This window comes from Ammospiza caudacuta, chromosome 20, assembly GCF_027887145.1.
Source record: "Ammospiza caudacuta isolate bAmmCau1 chromosome 20, bAmmCau1.pri, whole genome shotgun sequence".
In the NCBI taxonomy this organism is placed as follows: domain Eukaryota; kingdom Metazoa; phylum Chordata; class Aves; order Passeriformes; family Passerellidae; genus Ammospiza; species Ammospiza caudacuta.
Genome location: NC_080612.1, coordinates 9,383,318 through 9,403,971, shown reverse-complemented (window position 1 = coordinate 9,403,971; position 20,654 = coordinate 9,383,318). Strand labels below are relative to the sequence as shown.

General features: G+C 43.3%; 2 protein-coding genes across 2 annotated transcripts; both read right to left on the bottom strand.

Moving 5' to 3' along the window:
* Positions 1-105: 105 nt before the first annotated feature.
* Positions 106-10,722, bottom strand: TRPV1 (transient receptor potential cation channel subfamily V member 1). Its single transcript, XM_058818013.1, has 17 exons — positions 10,621-10,722; positions 9,953-9,983; positions 8,151-8,466; positions 7,433-7,599; positions 6,994-7,146; positions 6,488-6,628; positions 5,721-6,019; positions 4,943-5,119; positions 4,585-4,741; positions 4,222-4,319; positions 3,844-3,914; positions 3,298-3,463; positions 2,505-2,571; positions 1,786-2,102; positions 1,097-1,224; positions 727-842; positions 106-307 (listed from the first exon to the last, which is right to left on the bottom strand). The coding sequence occupies exons 3-17, from the start codon at positions 8,450-8,452 to the stop codon at positions 138-140; spliced, it is 2,529 nt and encodes an 842-aa protein (XP_058673996.1). The 5' UTR covers positions 8,453-8,466; positions 9,953-9,983; positions 10,621-10,722; the 3' UTR covers positions 106-137.
* SHPK (sedoheptulokinase) lies at positions 10,675-20,315 on the bottom strand. Its single transcript, XM_058818014.1, has 8 exons — positions 20,059-20,315; positions 18,724-18,865; positions 16,313-16,496; positions 14,994-15,146; positions 13,798-13,973; positions 13,485-13,685; positions 12,263-12,649; positions 10,675-10,804 (listed from the first exon to the last, which is right to left on the bottom strand). The coding sequence occupies exons 1-8, from the start codon at positions 20,224-20,226 to the stop codon at positions 10,785-10,787; spliced, it is 1,431 nt and encodes a 476-aa protein (XP_058673997.1). The 5' UTR covers positions 20,227-20,315; the 3' UTR covers positions 10,675-10,784.
* Between the last annotated feature and the right edge of the window lie 339 nt (positions 20,316-20,654).

Sequence of the window (20,654 nt, the reverse complement as noted above, 5' to 3'; positions counted from 1 at the left end):
TTAGCACACTTAGTGTAATAAATAAATCCTTGCACACGGTAATTCCCTAAGTCTCTGACCTTTTTCCAGAAGTCCCTGTTCCTGTAAATGAAGTGCTCTATTGTCCCTTTTGTGAGGACCAGCACAAGCAATCAGAATTAGGCTGACTTTGGAATTGACTCTTTCAACTCCTCAGAATCTTCTGCCTCAAAATAAGGTTCCAAAACAGGTTTTAATTTGACTTCTTCTGGTGGCTTGTGAGGCTCTTCTCTCCTCTTCTCTCCATCTTTTAGAAGTGGAACCAATGTTTTCCAGTGTTTCCCTGAAACTAAAAAGCAAAGGAATGGTTAATTTTCTTCCCTCCACAGAAACAGAATAAAATATTCAAGTGGTTTGAACAGGAAGCTGCTAAAAGAAGAAGAAAGAAACAGGAAGAAATGACTTTGTGGTTTTCTTCCCCATCCTGTTCCACAAGTTTTCCATATTTCAGGTGGTAAGTGCTGACTGCACAGTGAAATGCTTTGGTGCTGGATGCTGAGCTCCCAAACTCTGGGGCTGGGGCTTTGAGTCTCTTTTACTCCAGAGAGTCTAACTGTGAGAAGTGAGCCCATTTCATCCTTTGCTTTTTGTGCTGGCTGAAAATGCCATCAGCTCAGCCACTGCATTATCAGTAAGTGCAAAGCACTGACTGCCCTCCATGCTGCTGCTTTCACCAGAGTGCAGGATTTGGGTCCCTGAAAGCCTCACCTCTGCCAGGCTTAATGGAGAAACTGAGATTTCGTCTGAGGTCCCCGGAGTACCCAGGGTCTTCGTTGATGATGCCCAGATTAGTGTTCCACGTGGACCAGTTCACTTCATCAACCCTAGGGAGACAACAACAAACCCAAGATCTATTCTAAGGATCACCAGACAGCTCCAGGATCAGTTTATACCACAAAATGTCACCTCTCAAGCCTCAATCTGACCCAAAACCCAGATTAAACTGACCATTGCAGACACTATTAGTGTACTATTCTTCAGAGTGCTCCAGGGGGAAAGTTCTGCTTCCCACCACCAGATACTTGAAGCTGTTTGTCTACAAAAGCTTGTTGGCTTGATACACAAACAAAGAGGTTACCTGAAGCACCATCTGTAATCATCTTGGCCATCAGGGGTGATCCCCACCAGGACTTGCTTCCCAGAGCGGAACGAGTGCCTCAGACAGTTCAAGTAGCTGTTCTCAATGTCCAGGATTGTGATGGCTCTCTGCCAGGTAAAGGAAAGCAGAGCACTGAGGGACTGCTGGTCAAAGTCAAACAAATCCTGAATTCTTTCTTTGTTTGAAAAAGAAAGTTTTTATCATTGTCAACATCTTAGAGCAGACACTGTAACTCTGCAGCATCACCCTTTGTTAATATGTCACTGAAAATGCTGAATTACTGCCCTGAGAATAAAACTGTGAAGTTCCTTTCTTACCTCCAACAAAAACTGATTCTGGTAAAGATTGGTTTTCCCCTTGCATAATCTCTTCCTTCATAGTCTGATCAGGATTTTCCATCATACAAAGACCAATAATTTAATCCAATTAAAAAAATACTTCTTTTCTTACATTCTGAAAATCTGTGGAACACTGGCAATATCTGCTTAGTCAAAACATTAAATATACATGGAAAAGGAGCTAATACACTTTTTTTAGGAGCTGTTCAGGTGAATCAGGAAGAAGCAGTGACCTGCTATTTAGATGTCATCTCCTAAGGATTCTTTCTGAAATCTCTTCTGATTCCCCACACCTTTTTTTTGGACAGCAGCCTGACAGAACCAACACACCTGGAGTTTCCAGATGCTCTTGCTCTCCTGTGCAATTTTGTTGACAGTTTCCCCCATCAGTGCAATGAGCATGTTGAGCAGGAGGATGTAGGTGAGGATGACATAGAGCACCAGCAGGATGACAAACACAGATTTGAACCTGTAATTCTCTGTGAACTCCAGGTCCCCCATGCCAATGGTGAATTTGAAGAGCTCCAGGCAGGTGTAGTAGAGGCTGTTGTAGGAGGTGCGGCCCCGTTTCAAGTGGCAGCACTTGGCATAGTCAGAGATATTTGTTTCCTGCCCCTCATTGTCATCTTCAATCAAAGTCACCACAGCTGTGGCAAAAAGAGAATTCACACAATGGAAACACAGTTTGAGATCATAACTTCATTGCAAGCAGTGAAAAGGAGCAGAGAGGTAACGCACGTTCCCTGCACAGCACATTGACCCCAGGGAAATTGCCCTATAAAATATTCCCCAGAGCTGACACCCTCTTAGCAGGTGCTGCCTCAGTTTTCTCCACATAGGAAAGGATGGCTGGTTTTCTATTCAGCTTTGCAACTTTGAAAAGCTGTATGAAATGACAACAAATAATTGTTATTCTAAAGAGATTTTTCCTATTAATTAGGTTAATTTGTTAGTTTTTTGTTGTGACCAAAAACATCTAAGCAACTTAAAAAATAAAATTTTCTGAGATTCTTTTACCTAAAAAAAAGTAACTGCAAGTAGAATATTACCTGTAGAAAATCCCAAGAGGAATACAAGATAGACAAACATGAAGCGACATAAATCCCTAAGGATCATCTGTAGCATGGAAACAGATAAAAAGATTTTAAAACTTGAATGTAAACTGCAACAAAAACTGGTAGAAAATATTGCTTTGGCTCAAGAATGCATTTTTTCTGAACTGGCTGTTCATGCATTAAGCATTATTATCCAGCTGAGATAATAAACTTTAATACAGAAAACATTTTTCTCTTATCCATGCAACAATTTACACACAAATGCAACACATACACATGGGAACAGTTTCTTCTTTGTGAGCACAAGCCACATAAAGGCAGTTCCACTTCTCTTCCCCTCTTGGGCTGGCTGGCTACATCACAGAGAGGTTTATTAGCCAGCTACTGCCTCTTGGCTAATTGCTCTGGCAACATTTTATTTATACCTGGAGAAATTTCCAGCTGGTAGAAAGCTGGGCCATCTCCCACCAGAGCAGACTGGAGAGACTGGTGAGGCTTTTCTCAGTCTCCTTGCATCCATGCCCACCCAATTATAGTTATTTTGAAGCATGGCAGGTAATAAAAATAATAATAATAATCATCATCCTATCAAGACTGCTATAAAACAAATGGGTGAAGAGCAGGTGGGGGGGGGTTTAACATCACTTACATTTTATCACTTCACTCAGAAAATAATAACAAAGGGTAGCAGAGTCATATGAGAGGCAGGCATGGCCTGGAAATGGGGCTGCTGCAGAAGCTCCTGCGGTGAGGCTCTGCTGCCCCCTCAGGCGCTCCCTGCACTGACCTTGGCGATCATGACCGAGTAAATGCCCATCTGCTGGAAGCCCCGCGTGTAGTAGAGCATGTTGGCCCAGCCCAAGGCTAAGGAGAACACCATGGAAGCCACGTAGAGCTCCTGGCCACAGAAGTAGAGCACCACAGAGCTCAGCAGGAGCAGGGAGTGGACAAAGCTGGAAGACAAGAGTGGTGTGAGTGCAGAGGGCTGAGCTGGCCACAGGTGCTGGGAACAGAGCAGCCCCATGGGGGAGAGAACAGAACAAGGGATTGTCCAGCTGGGAAGAGAAAGGGCCTTGGAGAGGCTTTCTGCATAAACAATGTGTAAATCCCACTTGGAAATCTATTCCTAACTCCTGCATGACACACTGAACATTCAGACACTTAATTTGCTTTACCTCCACAGGAGGTCACTGATCCAGACCCATCTGTTCAAGGATATCCACTGGAAACTCTAAAGACCCAGGGAATTATAGCAAAGCTCCTATCACAGGTGGCTTCAGCCTCAGCTACAGATCCCACACAATGAAATGCAATCAAAGATATTGGAGCTTACAAAAGAACCTCACTGTAGCCATCAACTATCAGTGTCCTCAGTGATGGGCGCCTCTGCATGAAATATTGGATCTGAAAAGAGAACAAAGACCAGGTTTGCATCAAGGAAATATTAATATCCCCTGTGAATTAATTAACTAAGCACTGACCCCTGTATCAGGGAGCTGGTACCCATAAAACACCTCACAAGCTCAAAACCAGCACTGGTGTAAGATCTATGGAGGACCCTTCCAATAACATCAAATCAAGGAAAATGATTTGTACCTCTTGACTAAAACATGGATTATCTAAGCAGCCAATGCTCACTAATAGGAAAAGCTTGTTTGATTCTCTCCTACACCTACACAAACAGCAAAAGGAAAATTTTCAAATATCTTACCCCTCTGAAAAAAAAATAGAGGCCTCCCAGTACACTCAGGATCTCTCCAGTTACTCGAAAATATTCCCCAGTGCTGTAACCAAAGGTGAAGGGAGGCTGTAGAAGACAGAAAAGTAGATATAGTTCTGCTGAGCTGCTGGCCTTGCAGTTGCTGGAAGCAACTCCATTTCTGGGGGAACAGGGGGTGGTTAAGTTTCTCAATGTGCTGCAGCAAGGGGGCAAGAGTGGGAAGCAAGGAGGGTCAAATCTCTCTCCTGCTTTTAGGAAAGGGGAAAATTTGGATGCTAAGGGCATGCATTCAAATTGGGATATCTTGCAGTGGGTGGTTCCCCTGACACAGGACAGGATAATGTACCTTTTCATTCTTCTGTACAGGTCTGTAGTAAGCAGCTGCAGTGAGGATGGTGATGTGCATGGTGTAGACAAAGAAGTTGAAGTAAAACAAGTGCTTGACAAAGCGGTCCCACTTGTCCTGCAGCAGCCTGTTAAGGGGCTCCACCAGCAGCATCTCGTGACGGTTCTGTGCAGGAGCAAAACAAGAATTTTGTTAGGACCAGAATATACTGGACTTTGAAAAAACCCATATTCTGTAAATCTTCAGCAAATGATCCCTCTAGTTCCCTTAAGCTCAGGATGGAGGTTGCTGTTTTATGGAAATGAGGGAGAAGATGCTCTGTGTGGAACATGAAGCTCTCCCCAGGAAAGGAGGTGCAGTACTTACTGGTGTCTCACTGCTGTAGGCAAGGATCTCCAGCACTGAATTTTTCTCACAGGTGTCTATACAGGACAGGTCATAAAGAGAGGAGTGGACAGGTCCATAGGCCCATTCAGTGAACTTCCTGGACAAGTGTCTGCACTCGGGGTCTTTGATCTCCCGTCTGAGGATGTAAGCGAAAATCTAATTGCAAAAGAACAATACAACCAAGGTTTCAGTGCTCATGGACTTGTCATTCCTCAGTCTCTCCACAACACAGGAAGGGTCATTTCTCCCTAGTTCAACTGAGCTGAAGCCAAACCACTGGAGCACTGCAGAGATCACAGTCTAAAATAAACACAGTAATTTTCTCACTGTGTGACGGGAGATGGGAAATACAAACACCTCTTACAACTTGGAATTATCTGTTTCAAAACTGCAAGAGAAAAGCAGAGATGTTACACGTCTCTGAGCAGTCACTTTGAATGGGGACTGCCAGAAGATGAGTTACATCAGCCAGTGTGAAATAAAAGAGCTCCAGTGGTTCAGATGATATCAGAGATCCACTTTCTGTTTCCTCTGGGGCTGCCTTGCATACCAGTGGGGTGTGAATAAACCAGCTGGGCACAGACACACTCACTCTTTGTAGCCTTTGAGGGCTGTGCAGTTAAACTGCAGCGCCAGTTCCTCTTAACTAAAAGACCTCAATAATAAAGTCCTAAAATCCATTCTGCCTGAATGTTTTATATGTTCTCTCTATAATGTGACACAGCAATGGGACAGTCAAACACCTCTGTTCACCTACCCCTATCTTCCCTGTTTTGGCTGCCAGAGTTAGAGGAGTCAGCCCTTTCTTGTTGGTGAGTTCTTCCAGCTTGAGGATGGGATTAATTTTGGCACCAAGGATCAATATGTTATTGTACATCTTGGTCACAAACTTGGTGTTATCCTTGGTGTTATCTGCAATCTCCACCAGGGTGTGCAGGACCATGTTGCCCATGGAGTCCTCAGCAGCAATGTTGGCTGCCTGGTAGGGATTCTCCAGGAGGAATTTCACAATGCAGAGCTGGTTGGTGCAGGCAGCCAGGGACAAAGGCAGCTCTCCTATGGCAAGCAATGGGAAAGAGTGGTCAGAAAGCCCAGTACCAGATGTGCATAAACAGAAACATCACATTATTTTCATCTTTCACCACGAGAAAAGATTAATTCTTCTGTCTGGAACAGCACCAATTCTTGTGATAGCTGTTAAAATAGGTTTTCTTTAGTTTAACTACATCACAGAAACACAGCTGCTTAAAAAAACCCTGCCAGGACAGGAGCAGGTTACAAAGGATACAGTGCTCAGAGAACAAAGGAAAGCTGACACCAGGCTCACACTGAACACCATCAGCTACCAACTGTGTTTCTTTATAAGCTCAGTCTTTGGGAGGAAACGTTTGGCCTAAAGGTGGAACAGCCCATCTGGTACTTCTGGGCCTCCAGCTCCACATAAACAGGATTATTTAACAGCTTGCACTTGGGATGCTGCTAGGACAACTCCATCAATAAAGACCATACTGTGCTCACTCCTACCAAAATAAAAGCCAGATTTCCCTTTGATTTTCCTGAAGAACTCCCCACAGGCTCTGGCATGAACATCTGCTCCATTCTGGACCAGGAGCTTCACCAGGTACATGTTCCTCCTCTCGATGGCAATGTGAAGAGCAGTCTGGCCTGCAGAGACACCCATCAGACAGAAATCCTCAGCATTTAGTACAGACTGAGAGCTTTCAGCACTGCAATTCCCTCAGCTCCATGTAAGATGCTGGAACTGAGAGCTCAGCAGGCTAGAAAGCTCTACAGCTGAACAGGAAAAAAACCACACAAACAGCAAATGCAAGTCATTAAATCACTCTATATAAAAAATGGCAGAATATTGCACCTAACAGGGCACAGCCCCAGCACAAATACACAGATTGTCAATCACACACCAGAACTTTGGTGTGCACAAGGCCTCATGCACAAGACTTTGAGAGCCCTGCCTGACCCCATTTCAGTCTGAGCACCTAAGCATTCACTGCAGCAGCTGCTTCCCTTACCCTTGTAGTAGTTGTCAGTATATTCTGCATTAACAAACTCCTTCAGAGTTCCAGTTTTCCTTGCAATATCCAGCAGCAAGGGAATGGTATCATTTTTCCCATCATGTAGATTCAGCATGGCTTTCAGTAAACAGGTTTTGCCAGTTTCAGGCTCTGTAAAACAAAAAATTGCAGGTGTAAAGAAGTGATTACAAACCCACCACCTATACCCAGGCAAGCAGGAATTAATGAGGTTCTTTTCAAAAGACAAGAAACCTCATTTAGTGTTTCACAGAAAATTTCAGCTCCTGTAACCTTCCAATCAATGGGTTGCCCAATCAATAGGGCTATTAAAGGACCTCCTGCAGACATGGAACATAATTATCTTTTTTATTTTCATCTCAGGAGCACTACTGGGAGAAGAAGAAGGCAACTCAAGGTATGTGACACTAAAAGGTACCTTTGAACTCCTCATCTGTGAGATGCTTGAAGGTTCTGTTAAGGTAGAGTAGCAGGTCACTGAGGTCCTTTGTGTTGCCTTGGGCTACAGCATCAAAGATCCTTCTGCGGTCATAAAATCTGAAAGCTTTTTCTGAGCAGCCTGTGATGGAATCTGTAGACAGGAGCCTAACAAGGGGAAATGTCAGTTACCTAAAGTCAGATATTTAGCAGGCTTTTTATCAACTACCAGAACACTGCTCTTCATTTGCTCAGGTGAAGTAGTAAATGCTGCAGATCAGAATAGGTACCTCTGCAAAGACTAAAAGAACAAAGTCTGCAAGCAACTCTCCTGATAAAATTGCAATTCTGTTGCTGAAAAGCTGAGAACAAGTGATCAAAGAGGCATTGAAGCTTGGCAGTGTAACTGCAAGCCTGGAGCCAGGCAATCCCTTGTTCTCACTCTGAACCAGGTCCATTCACTGAGCAGCCTCAAGCAAGTGAACTGAGGCCTACTGCCAATTTTGGGCATAATATCCATGGAAACTGAGATTTTTAGAGATGCCAAGAGACAACAGTTATTGTCACTTTCATTTGCAACATTCCTTAATTTGGCATAGAAAACAGTGAAACTGAAAAAATGGTCATGCTCAAGTGGAGAGAACAAATGCTGCGCTAAGAACCATGGCCTGCAGCTGTCAAACTACTCATCACAACCAAATCTCACCAGGCAGACTTACTTGTGAAGTTTGCCCCTCTCCAAATTCACGTGGAATTTGATGACAGAAGGTGCCATCAGGTGATCCATCTGGCAGAAGGAGTCCATGGGAGCCATGTCCTTGTCACTGTCCCCCATCACAAAGCGGCCCCGTCTTGCAAAAATGTTGCTTTTGGGTGGGTGCACCCTGGAGCTCAGTGGGCCCTGGGTGTTGTCAGGGGCTTCCTGAACAGAGTCCTCCCCATCTGTGTGTTCATCTGTCACTTCAGATTCCTCCGTGTCAAAACTGCCAAACTTCTTCATCTTCCCAAGGATGGAGGACATGATGGGCCAGCAGGCTGTGAGGAAGGACACAAACACCTCAGGTCAGCACGTACAGGGCCACGAGTCCCCTTTTGGCCAGGAATGTTTTCCACAAGCAGCAGGGAGTGGATTGGTTGCTCTCATCCCAGAAATGAGGCAGATGGACACGTTCTCACTGTGCCCACAGCCAGAAGAGTTTAGTAGAGTCTTTATTCCATTTGTTTCAGTTCCCATTGCCCTCACCCATTCCAGAATGCAGAAAGCAAACCAGAGCATCCCAGAGCTTCCTGCCCATTTCCCTGCAGAGCTGAGCCTCAGCTACCTCTGCCTAAAACCACTGCCTCATCCTCCAGTCATTGCTAAACCCTGAACAACCTCAAACCCCCAAAATCTCTGCTTTTCTTCTCTACTTTCTGACTGGTTTGTGCCACAAACCATTCTCATGATTCTATCAGGGATGTGAAAAAAGCCCTGCTTGTGCCTTAACCTGATCTCTGGGGTGCTGAGCACAGAGGGCTTCCTGCACCCAGGAAAATGATCCTTAAGGGCTTTGCCAGAGTTGTGGCAGTGCCTGATGGAAGCTGGAGTGGGTGATCCTTGAGAGGTGACTGTCACCCCAACCACGAGGCACGGAAACACAGAGGAGAGCTTACCACTGATAAGAACAACCACAGCTGATCTTGTCTGATTCACAACCACACAGAACCTGACACAAGCAATAAATACCCAATCAGAGAATGCTTTGGCTGGGAAAAGACCTTAAAGCTCATCTCATTCCACCCCTCTGCCATGGCCAGGGACACCTTCCACTATCCAAGGTTGCTCCAAGCCCTGTCCAGCCTGGCCTTGGATACTCCCAGGGATGGGGCAGCCACAGCTGCTCTGGGCAGCCTGTGCCTCCCCACCCTCACAGATAACACACTGCTGAAGGTAAAACAAGTTGCCTTTTCTTTGTTTGGTTTCTTATCAACCTGTTTTAATCAGACAAATATTGTCCTCGTGCCACTGAATGGAAAATAGGCTGGAATTCCAGCAGTGGAGACAGGAACACATCACATCTGAGCTGCTGCACAGCTGGCTTGAGACATGCTCTGAAACCCCACAGTGCTTGGAAATCCTACAGCTTTGAGCACAGGAATGTCACTAAATCTTTAAAAAGCCTCAAATTATAAACCACATTAGGGTGGTCAGTAATTTTCTCTGTACAGTCAGGGTGAAAACAACATGAACACACTTCAAGGTTGTTTCTCTTCACAAGAGAAATATTGTGAGGGTTGTGTGCAAACATGCATTGAAGCTGGATTTTCAGTTCTGTGGGAATAATTCATGTTTACATCAAGGGTCACATTTTTCTGTGAAAGCAGGACAGGGAAGAAAATTTTGTCATTTGCATTTTCTATCATTTTGTACAATATACATATAAATAAAACATCAATTTGCAAACTTGCACATTTAGGGTTACTGGAAACAATCTGTCTTAGCACAGATAAAATGCTAATGACTGCAATTTAAATTGCTCACCTTTCAGGTCCTTGGTCTCCTTAGAACCACTCTGAAAAAATAACATAATATCTTACTTACTGAATTGTCCTATAAATAAGAAATAAAAATATTTCTAGTTGGAACAAGATACTAAAATTACAGAAGAACTATTACTACAGTGAAAAAGGAATAAAAACAGATCTATAAAATATAGAAAAAATACAGAGGGAATATAGTCATGTATAATTTTAATTTTTTGTCTAGTTAAACTCAAGTGGATTGAGCCAAAAACATGAGTGAGTGGCTACAGAACACACAATCAATTATTTTCCACAAAATAAATATAAATGTGCAGAATAGGCTCAATCCTGTCTCCCTGGCAATTGCTCAAACCTACATTATACATGCTTTCCTTTCTAAACCATGGTAATATATTTGATAATGAAGACAAAGCTGCATTTCCTCATGAGTAGGAATTTGCAAGGGAAAAAACCTTCACAAATCTGTGGAAGGATTATCAAAAAACCCCAATAAGCATTATCTAGTTTAAAAAATACACAACATACTTGATCTCCTTGAAATCCATGTACACAGAAGTTTGATCCAATGAACAAGGAAATATTTTGGCTAGAATGCCTTGCCACATCACAAATAACAGAGTTTAAAAATAACCAACCATGCTACTCAAATATACATGCAGAACTTACAAATATTGACAAAAATCCTCTCTTCTGAGAAATGGTCCAATCTCAGTGAACACCCACTGATCTACAGGAATTTGGTGCCAGATATTCCTCCTCCAAGGTACCTGGACTGCAAAGCCCTCAGAGTTTGCTTCTCCACTTCATTTGTCTGCAAAATGTGATGATTTTTAGAACCAAGGGAAGTTCACTGGAAAAACAGAGAATAGAGCAATAAGATAATTAAGAACAATTCTGGAACCAGAAGCATCAGTGGCTTCTATTCCCGGAGGTTTAGCAAAGCTCTTTACAAGAATTGCAGTAAGTTGCTGGGTTTTTTTCCCTCCCCTTTAATTGCATTTAGTAATGGATATCCTTCTCCAGATTTCCTCTTCATAAATACACTCAAGTTTGCAAAAAAGAAAAAAAAAGAAAAAGAAAAAAAGCACCCAAATCACCAGACAGCAACTGTTTCTGGTGGGGTCACAGTTTCAATTCTTGAATTTCAATTCAATTTACAAAACTTTGTAAAATCTTTCTCATGTGGCTGATTTAAAGATAAATATTTTAACAAGGAGCTAATTCAGAACAAAGTTGAGGAAGAACCAGTAAGTCCTAAAGATTTTTCATTGTTTCATGTTTCTCCTATATTTTATTTAAATTTTGTATATATGTATATAAGAGTCAGCCTCTAAATATTAATGTTATGAGGAAAAAGAACCCCAACTTATCTAACCCTGGATGGATCTAACACCATCAAAAATTCAGAGCTGTGTCATATATTGCTAAATATATCATTTATATAAGATCTTTTTGACATAAACTAGTCTGGAGAAACAGCTTTTCCAGAGGCTGTTAGGCTGGGAGCAGCCCCCCAACTTCCTGAGATTTTGAGTAGAATATGAAATTATTCAATGAAATTATCAGCCTTTTGTTTTGTAAAAAGTAGCTGTCTCTCTGGTCTTGCCTTGAATATATAAAAGAATTATGTATTTACCTATTTAATAGCAAACTAATTAAACTCCTCACATCTGTGGTACTCAGAGTAACAAGGCTCTTTATTAATGCATAAATATAGATTACCAATAGGCAGCTCCTCAGGAGCATCCAAAATGCTGCAAAGCTTTTGATGTAACAGCATGATCAGCTCTTGCCTGTTATTCAATAAAAATGAAAGCAGACTTGCTGATAAAAATATATTTATAATAATGCAATGTACATGTAGACAGAAAGTATAAATATTTTAACATTAAAATAAAGACTAGGAGAAGAAATAATTTCTAAGAGCATAAGATAGGGGATAAAACTTGGAAATCTTAAGGGAGTGTACAAAAGCATCAGACCAAGTTACAGACAGTAGCTCATCTCTCCCAGCCCTTTCCAACAGATTTCCTACCAGGAAAATGAGCCTCACAAGAAGTGTCTTTTTATGTAGAAAGTTAATGGATCTTTCCCAGTCACTCAGATAAATTTAATGTGATAATTACTCCTCATTTCACAAATGGGAATGACAGAGCAACAAAATGTGCAGACCCAGGAGAAGCATACCCAGGAGAAGCAGTGAGAGTGCATGTGGAATAAAGTTAAAAAAAAACCCAAACAAACATTATAGTGTCAGGAAAAAAACAGAAAGCTGCATCAGGCCATTCCAAATAATGACTTTATTTACTATGGAACATCACCATAGCTGCCCCCACAGCAGCATCCACATCCTTCCCATAAACCACAGGGAATGGAAAAATCCTCTCCACTTCCTGCCTCAGCACCTCGTTCCTGGCAAGGGCAGTGCCACTGCCCAGGACCCTGCTGACCCCCAGCTCCTGCAGGTGCTGCACAGGGAACATGGAGCTCAGGTTCTCCACGAGGCCACGGCACAGGGCTCTGGTGACATGGCCCAGGGACAGCTCAGAGGCACCAATGCTGCTCACTGATGCCAGCAGCTCAGGAAGGTGTCTCTCTCCAAAGATGGTTGGGTGGATTGAGAGCTTGCTGTGCTTTTGGGCCAAGGCTGCTTGGATTATCCTTGGGTAGATGGCAGATTCCTGACCCTGAAATCCTGCAGATGGGAAATATTTTGTTACCAATCTGAAAGGGTCTGGTGTATCTTACATGTGAACAGTTACAACAGACACTGATGCACCTGTTCAGCACAATATTGGATATCTTTTTCAAAGGTAACTGTGTGTCCAAGTTTATGAACCATAATTCTCCCATCCAATTGTACCCAGAATGTGCAATAGCAGAAACTTTTTTCTGATTACAGCAACTGCCTGTCCTGACAACAACAGCTACTCCTCATTGCCTGTACTGTCCCACAAAACAATCTCTTTAAAGGGACTGACAGCAGGGTTCAGCTTCAGTGGCTGGATTCCACGTGAATGCAACATTCACCTCGAGTACTTACTGAAAGAACAATTTCAGAGCTGATTTCTGTAGTGCAAAACTCAAGAGATTATTAAAAAAACCTGTCAATGCCATGCTTAAAGCTCTTAAAAGATATTCCATGAGTTTGAGTCTTAAAATCCATTAGTGCTGCAAAATATGCACCAAGAGGACTCCTTTGGACTGCAGTCACATAAAATTACAGGCTGCTGTCCTCAAATCTGCCAGCCTTGCCTTTTGAAAATCAACTGGCACAAAATAACTCTGTGCTTGAAACAAAAGAAGGCCTAGAGGGAATATGAATGTGGAGTCCAAGCATGACTGTCCCAGCATGTTCAAAAGCTTCAGCAGGAAATTCCAGAGATCTGGGAAGCACGACCCAGGAATTCCATCCTTGTTCCCTTTATGGCATGATGGAACAGCTCCAGGCTTGTCCCTTTGCTTCAGCTTCCTTTTACCTTGATGATCAATCCCAGTTTTGTGCTTCAACTCTCCTTGAAATGACTTACCCAGCTCTTGTGCCCACTGTGCCACCATTCCCACAAATGTTGCAAGCACATTGCCTCCATTGAGTGATGCTGCCACTGCCAAGTAGTCACCATTGAAGTAGGGAAAATAAGTGACAGCTGAGGAAGGATCTGGTGCCTCTGGAGGCTGGAAACCCAGGGGCATTGAGATGGTCAGCTGAGCAGAGGTGCTGATATTAAGAACTGAAACACACCCAAAAAAAAAAAGAGGAAAAAATAAAACAATCAGTGTTTTACTAAGCTACCCTGAAGGAGAACAATGAGAAAAACAAATCAGATACCAAAATGACCATACCTGCATCAGTCCTCTCAGTCAGACAGGAATAAACAGAGCACTGGAAATCTCCCAGGGCAATTCCCACTTTTGCTCCTTTGGGTATTCCATGCCATGCACAGGTTGTCCTGCCTGCAACACTGCCAGGGTCTCCCACCTCTGGAAGCAAGTGCACAGGAAAGCCAGATTTTTTCAGTCTGGAAGCAGAGCAACATTATTGGAATAAAGCATTTGGGGAATGTGTGGCATTACTACAAAAAACTCTTTGAAGTCACAGATGAACCTGGCCACACATTTGTGGCTGCTGCATTTATGGATGCTTTCACCAGTTTAGAAAGCTTGGTCTTGGACTGGGGCAGCATTGGGCTGGGTAAACCAGTCTGGAAGAACAAATTGTTTTCCTTTCTATGCAATCTGAGCACCTGAGATTATACACTGCATGTTCAGTTTAACCTTCTGATGTCATATGGACAAGCAGGTCCAGGGTGAAGGGACAATCACAAAATCAGCAAAAAATGCAGCTAAATGTCAAAACTTCAGTTGTCATGCAATTAGTAGTTCACAACAAAATCACAAAGAGTTAAGTCCAACAAACTCCTTACATAATCAGCTGCAGGTGCTACAGCAACACCACCACATTAGTAACAGTTCAGTTCAGTCAGCAAAATGCAAATTTCTGTCACTCTTTCATACCTTGATGAGGAGATCTTTCACCTTGGAGTCCTGGCCTAACCTAAGCCCTGCAATATATAAGGCCTTAGCACTCAGCCCTGAAAGAGCAAATCATTAAAATAAATAAGTAAATAAATAAACTGATTCTTTCTAAGATTTCCTGTAGCTTAATAGCTCTTAAGTATTATCATAAGTAAATCTTAGAAATTATGAAGCTCAGCTCAAAGAACTAGAGTGGTAACTGTTTACCATGGCACAGGTAACACTGTGGCTGCACTTGTCCATCCCACCCCACCACAGAAAGGGAGAGAACAGCTTGGAATCACTGATAAATCTCTCAGCTCTGCTGTGTGTAGATTTTGGACCAGATTTTATCAGATTAAATAGAGCAAATTCTCAATAGCTCCTCAGTACAGGCCACAATTAATTAGGAATAACTTTCAATCCCTTTTTATCTGCAGCACATCAACAGTCAGGGCCCAAAGAGGGGCTCACACTGCTGACACAAGCAGTGCACAAACCCCACTGAATGGCTCAGCACTTACATGTCAGTATTCCAGCTCTTGCTCCTGCAGTTAAAATATCCCCAGCTGGCAGCATTCTGGACAGACATCAGTGGCTTCTTCAGGTCACACAGCATGGCCACCACATAGTCCTGGATGGTGCCAGCTGCATCATAAGCCTTCAGAAAATCTGGACTTTTAAACAAGATATTTGAAAAAAAAAATTTAAAAAGAGGGGGTTTTGCTTTAAGGCAGTGAGAGAAGACAATTTTCATTGTTGGGGGAACTTCAGACATGTGGGTCCATTAAAATATCACACAGCCACCTCAGTGATCAACCTGAATTTTATTGTTTTGGTTTGGTTTTTTTTAAATGGAATTTGTTATCCAAGCTGCAGCAATACTTATCTGCAGATGGAAGATGGAGAGAGGGCAGCTTTAAGGAATGGGTTGTCAAGGCTCAAAAGCACAGCATGGAAAAAATTAACAGGAAAGTAGTAATTGTTTGTGTGAAATACATAATACTTTGTTGATCCCAGAGTATTACTGAAAAATAGGTAAATTCCCACTTGCTCTAGATCCACAAATGATATGAATGGAAATGTACCAAATGTGAAGCAAAACAAAGCAGCTGGGCTCATGACTTAGGCAGCTCTAAAGATCACACCATGCTCCATAGATTTGCTGGACACACAGTGAAAAAAACCAAGATCTAATAAAATTTCCCCATTTATTGAACCTGAACTCATTGCAAAGGAAGAGACTGGCTCTTTGAGAAAAATGAAACTGAAGAGCAAATCTTGCTGATGCCAAATCATAAGTGAAAAATTATATCCTCTGCAAACACACCACAACAAAGCAGAGCATTTGTGTCACCCCATGACGATCTGTCTCAGTGTCTGAGGAAGGAAGGAACTGAAATTCATTTAGAGACTCTGTTTTGGCATCTGGCAGCAACCAGACCAAGCAACTCTGTTACTGTTTTAGGCATGTCTGTACTTTCCACAAAGCAGCACAAGGCAAAATGACAGTGTTCAAACTGCAGTAGCAGAGCTGCTCTGAGCCATGGTACAGACCAGAATTATTCTATTGCTATGATACTTTAAAGCTTCTGTTCCTATATGGCAAAAACCATCCTTTTATTAGTGATATGTAGTATTTTTACAAGGTCAGAGACTCCTACATGCTTAATTGCACATAGTTTATATTAAATACTGCCATTTTAAATATTCTTTGACTACTTAATTAAGATTGTGATTACAGAGAAGCACAGCCCTCAGCTGTAGCAGCACTAACATGCTACAAGAATACTAATTGTCACATCAACTCAAAATGAGAGCAGCCTTTGGAGCAGCAATGTACCTGTTCTTTGAGCACCAGAAGATTGTGGCACATCCAAATCCTGTAGCCAGGCTCACGTGTGACTGAGGCAGAGGAAGGGAGGAGAGGAAGGTGGGGCTGCAGCGCCCATCCTGCCAGGTGACCAGGTGGCTGACCCTGTCTGCCTCAAAGGCAGGGCCTGGGCCACCCTCTGACCACCTGCACCCTGAAAACAAAACAGAATCCAAGAAATCCAGTGACTCCTGCAGCACAGCCTGCCTGGCATTCCTCATTCCTGGACACACCTGAGAATTTGTTAAATATATCAGAAACAAAGCCAGAAGAGACTGTAATGAAATTAGTCTTAATTTCCAGCCCTAGATAACATCATAATGCAAATTATCCTTTGTAGCACAGAGAATGCTATCCAAAACCTTCCTTCTCTTGAAGGGAGATATTAAAGATACAACTTAAATACCAGGTGAGCCTCAAAAAAACCCAACCACAGCCTGCTATGGGAGGTGAGCTCTCACATAAAAACCTCAGCTGGGTTTTTTTCTTTAAACCACCACCTGGAGAATTCTGCCTCAGTAATGGACTGCCCAGGATGGGCAGCACAAAGCTGCATCACCTCTGGAGCCCAAGCAACAAGAAACCTGCATCTGAGAGTATGTGAAAGTGCTTAAGAGTAAAATCCACATGCACTACACAACAAAGGTAGGACAGGGTTTAATTCAGTGTTTAATTCAGTTTCCCAGCCCAGCACATTCCTTCTGAGCAGAGAACACCACACCTTTGAGAAAACTTCCCCACTCTTCCATTGAAGAGGAGAGCTGGGCTCAAGCTCTGTTTGCCTGCACATTCCAGGGCCCAGCTCTGACCCCTCCCAGGCCATCAGGGACAGGGCAGGTCACTCACTCTGCAGCTGAGGCAAACTCTGGGTTTTGGCCACAGAGCAGAGAGCCAAGAGAAAATACTCAGCTTCCTGACTCACACAAGTATAGCTAAAAATTTAATTCTTGTGTTGGATACAGGGCTTGGAACTCATACAGCAAAAAGCAGCCCTGGAGGCTGGGAGGTGCCATGAGAAACATGCAAAATAAAACATTTTTTCTTGTTTCCTCAATTCCCTGTTCTATCAAATCTGTTTGAACTGAATTTCCAATTGGCTTGCTTTTCTCATTTTAAATGGATTCTAAGAAATATTATTAGTCATAATCTAACCCTAAAGGACGCTATTAAAATTTTTATTTGTGTCCCAAAGGTCCTGGATTCACTTAGTCCACTCAAAACAAATGAGAGCAAACACCCTCTTTCACTTGATAGAAATGAAACTAAAGTGGCATGTGGCTTTAGGACATAAAATATTTACCAATATGACATAAGAATCTGTGCCTGTGAATACACAAGGCTTTGTTATGCAGCTCCTGGGACATCTGGAAAGCAACAACAGCTCCTCCAGTCCATCAGCCCTTGGACTTCTTTCTTTCTGATAATTTTTAGTATTTAATGTAAAATTACAGCCAGTAATGAATAGCACAGTGCCTCCTCAAGCAATTAAGACTCTGACAACTTCTGAGAGGCAGTGACCAGCACTTTTGGGAAATCTGCTCTGTGGTTTACAATACATCTTTACTTCATCTGCATAACTCCTGTTAATAAGACTTGTATAATTATCCAAATGAGCAGATTACAGGGTTAAGTGAAAAGAAGAAATGGACGCACTCTCTGGAAGCCTTAGACTTCAGAAGGTCTATAAGGCATTAGCCAAGAGGAAAATCCATCCCTGTCTCACAGGGCTGGCAGTCCAAGGCCTGGATTCTTCAAATCTCCTCCCTGTCACAAGGATTATCTGGGTATTTGCACAACCAAGCCCCACATGACTACCTCACTGCAGCTGATTTGTCTCTGAGGCCTTGGCAAGCAGCTGAGCATCCACAATCCTGACCACAGCTCTTTCCAGCTCCTACTGACAGAAGCATAAGCAACAAAATGAATGCAAGATGACATTAATGCATGACTGGCTAGGAAAAAAAGCCTTGGGATTTTGGGAAAAACCAGAGTTATTGAGATGCTGGACAGCATCTAGGTAAGGGGTTTGTGAGGTGAATAAAATTCCCCTGCAAGTTATTCATGGGATGCAGAAGTTCTTTCAAAGGGCAGCAGATAGCAAGTGATGGAGAAACAATTAACAAGGCACAAATATGCTATTCCTCCTTTATATTAATAATTGTGCTGAATCTGCAGGGATATCATTAGGCTAAATCCTTTAACTATAGTGAGTAGTTGAAATTTCAGTTAAAAAACCAAAAATTTCCATAAGAGATCTTCTGTTAATTCTCTTTTAGAGAAGATGTGATGCAATAATTTAATCACAGAATCACTTCCCTGTTAACAATTTGATTTTCTGCATTGTAATACACTGAGCAGGAATGTTAAAGAATGAATGTTACCTTTATCACTTTTCCAAAACACAACCCCATGCATTTGTCCAGAGATCCCAATGTGGGTGACTTGCTGAAGCTGCTGCTGAGGCAGAGCAGCAAGGCATTCATTCAGTGCTCTTATGATTTTCTGGACATCCTGCTCCATTCCCTGCAATCACAAAGCATTATCCTGAGCATGAAGCCATTAGGATTCACTCAGTGTATTTATTAAACAAGGCTGCTTTAGTCAGAAGGGAAGGACAGAATTCATTTAGTTTAATAGCATTTATTAGCTATAATATTTCTTATGTTACTAAACTCTAACAAAAAAAGAAAAGAAAAATTGAAAAAAAATCCCACAAACCCACAAAAACTAAAAATCAATACTACCAAGTTGCGCCTCTTAAACTGAAGGCCAAATGATTTTTAATTTCCTAAATAACCACACTCAACCTTAACCTTATAAAAATCCATGACCACTGACTGCAAGTTTTCATTATTTCACCTTCTCTATTGCTCTTCATTTTCCTAACAAAGAGACAAATCCATGTGTTCTGGCAGTCTCCCCTGCCTTCTCCTAAAGCTCCTCCCTGTTTACTCACTGATGATTTTGATGATGCCGATATTCAATTTCTGGACATTCTATTCCTAGAACCACCCAGCAAACTGACCCATCAGTTCCCCAGAAGCTTTCACACTTTCAAGGGTTCAGGTTACTTTGTGACAGACCAGTGTGATGTTTACAAAACTATTGCAACAGAGTCTACAAATAAATGTGAACTTTGTGCATAGGTACTTTAGGCAGCATAAACTGGCAGGAGGAGGGTTGGCCTGTTTGGTATCCTTGGTATCAGAAACAGTGCACGTATTTTATGATTCTGATTAATCCTTTTTTTAGATTGACCAGCACAATGGATGCAAAGAGCTTTAACAGGAACACTTCTTCCTGGTTATTTCCACAGGGAGTTTCCAGTTATAATTCCACCTCACACTTAAGTGTAAAATAAAATTCCCTTCCAGTTGGCAAATGGTTGCTGTTTGCTTACTGGGAGTGTCAAAGATAAGGTGGTGGCTCATGGGAGAATAGTTTTATAGTGTTTTAGGCAATTTTTCAAAACCTGGGTCCTTCTTAAGTCAAGCAGCTCTGCTTGACTTACTTGAACGGTGAGCAGAGGGTGCTTTAATTCTGCTTTTTGATACCCAGAGGCATGCTGCCAATCTGGGCACCAAAACAATCCAGGAAACAATCCACTGCACTCTGCCCAATGAACCAAACTACCCAAGCACTGCAAGGCAAGGCCGGTGTCCTGCAACGTCCCTCAGCACTCCCTGAGGGAAATTGCAGGGCAGTTGAGCCCTTACCTGCGCTGCAGCTCCGGGGCTATCGCTGTGTGCCTGCGTCTCCCTGGAGCAGCTCTGTGCCAGCGCCAGCCCTCGCTCTGTCCCTGTCACCAGCGCTGCCTTCACCGACGTCGTGCCCAGGTCAATGCCGAGCACACAGGTGGGCCCGGGCCCGCCCGCCGCGGCCATGAGGGGATGGATGGCTGTCACCTTGTCACAGGCGGAACAACACCCACCAAGCTGAGCCCCTCACGGTCCCCGGTGCTGCCCGAGCCCCTCACGGCCGAGCCCCTCACGGCTCCCGCTGCCGCCCGAGCCCCTCACGGCTCCCGGTGCCGCCCTGCGGGCTCTCAGGGACGGGGCAGGACCGCGACCTGGACTTCGCCCTCACACTGGAGGTGCTCCCTGTCCTCAGCACTCCCCGGTCGCTACCCCTCCACTGTGACAGTGACAAAGCGCCCCTTCCCCAGCTAACCTGCGCTACTTTAAACCACGTTTTTTATCTAAACCAAACCACCACGGCGCGCAGCCCGCCCTGTCCCTCCGCTCACGGCTCTGCCCCCCTCATGAACCCGCTCCGCCACACCCAAGATGGCCCCCGGGGGCGGCCGCTGCGA

Excerpts from the sequence above, each read along its gene's own strand:
- TRPV1 (XM_058818013.1), bottom strand. The coding sequence starts at position 8,452 with ATGTCCTCCATCCTTGGGAAGATGAAGAAGTTTGGCAGTTTTGACACG. Across the intron at positions 4,742-4,942 it reads CCTACAGCAGTGAGACACCA|AACCGTCACGAGATGCTGCT; the intron begins GTAAGTACTGCA and ends GCTCCTGCACAG. Across the intron at positions 843-1,096 it reads GATTACAGATGGTGCTTCAG|GGTTGATGAAGTGAACTGGT; the intron begins GTAACCTCTTTG and ends TTGTCTCCCTAG.
- SHPK (XM_058818014.1), bottom strand. The coding sequence starts at position 20,226 with ATGGCCGCGGCGGGCGGGCCCGGGCCCACCTGTGTGCTCGGCATTGAC. Across the intron at positions 18,866-20,058 it reads GCCCCGGAGCTGCAGCGCAG|GGAATGGAGCAGGATGTCCA; the intron begins GTAAGGGCTCAA and ends TTGTGATTGCAG. Across the intron at positions 13,974-14,993 it reads AAGAGCTGGAATACTGACAT|ACTGAAAAAATCTGGCTTTC; the intron begins GTAAGTGCTGAG and ends CTCTGCTTCCAG.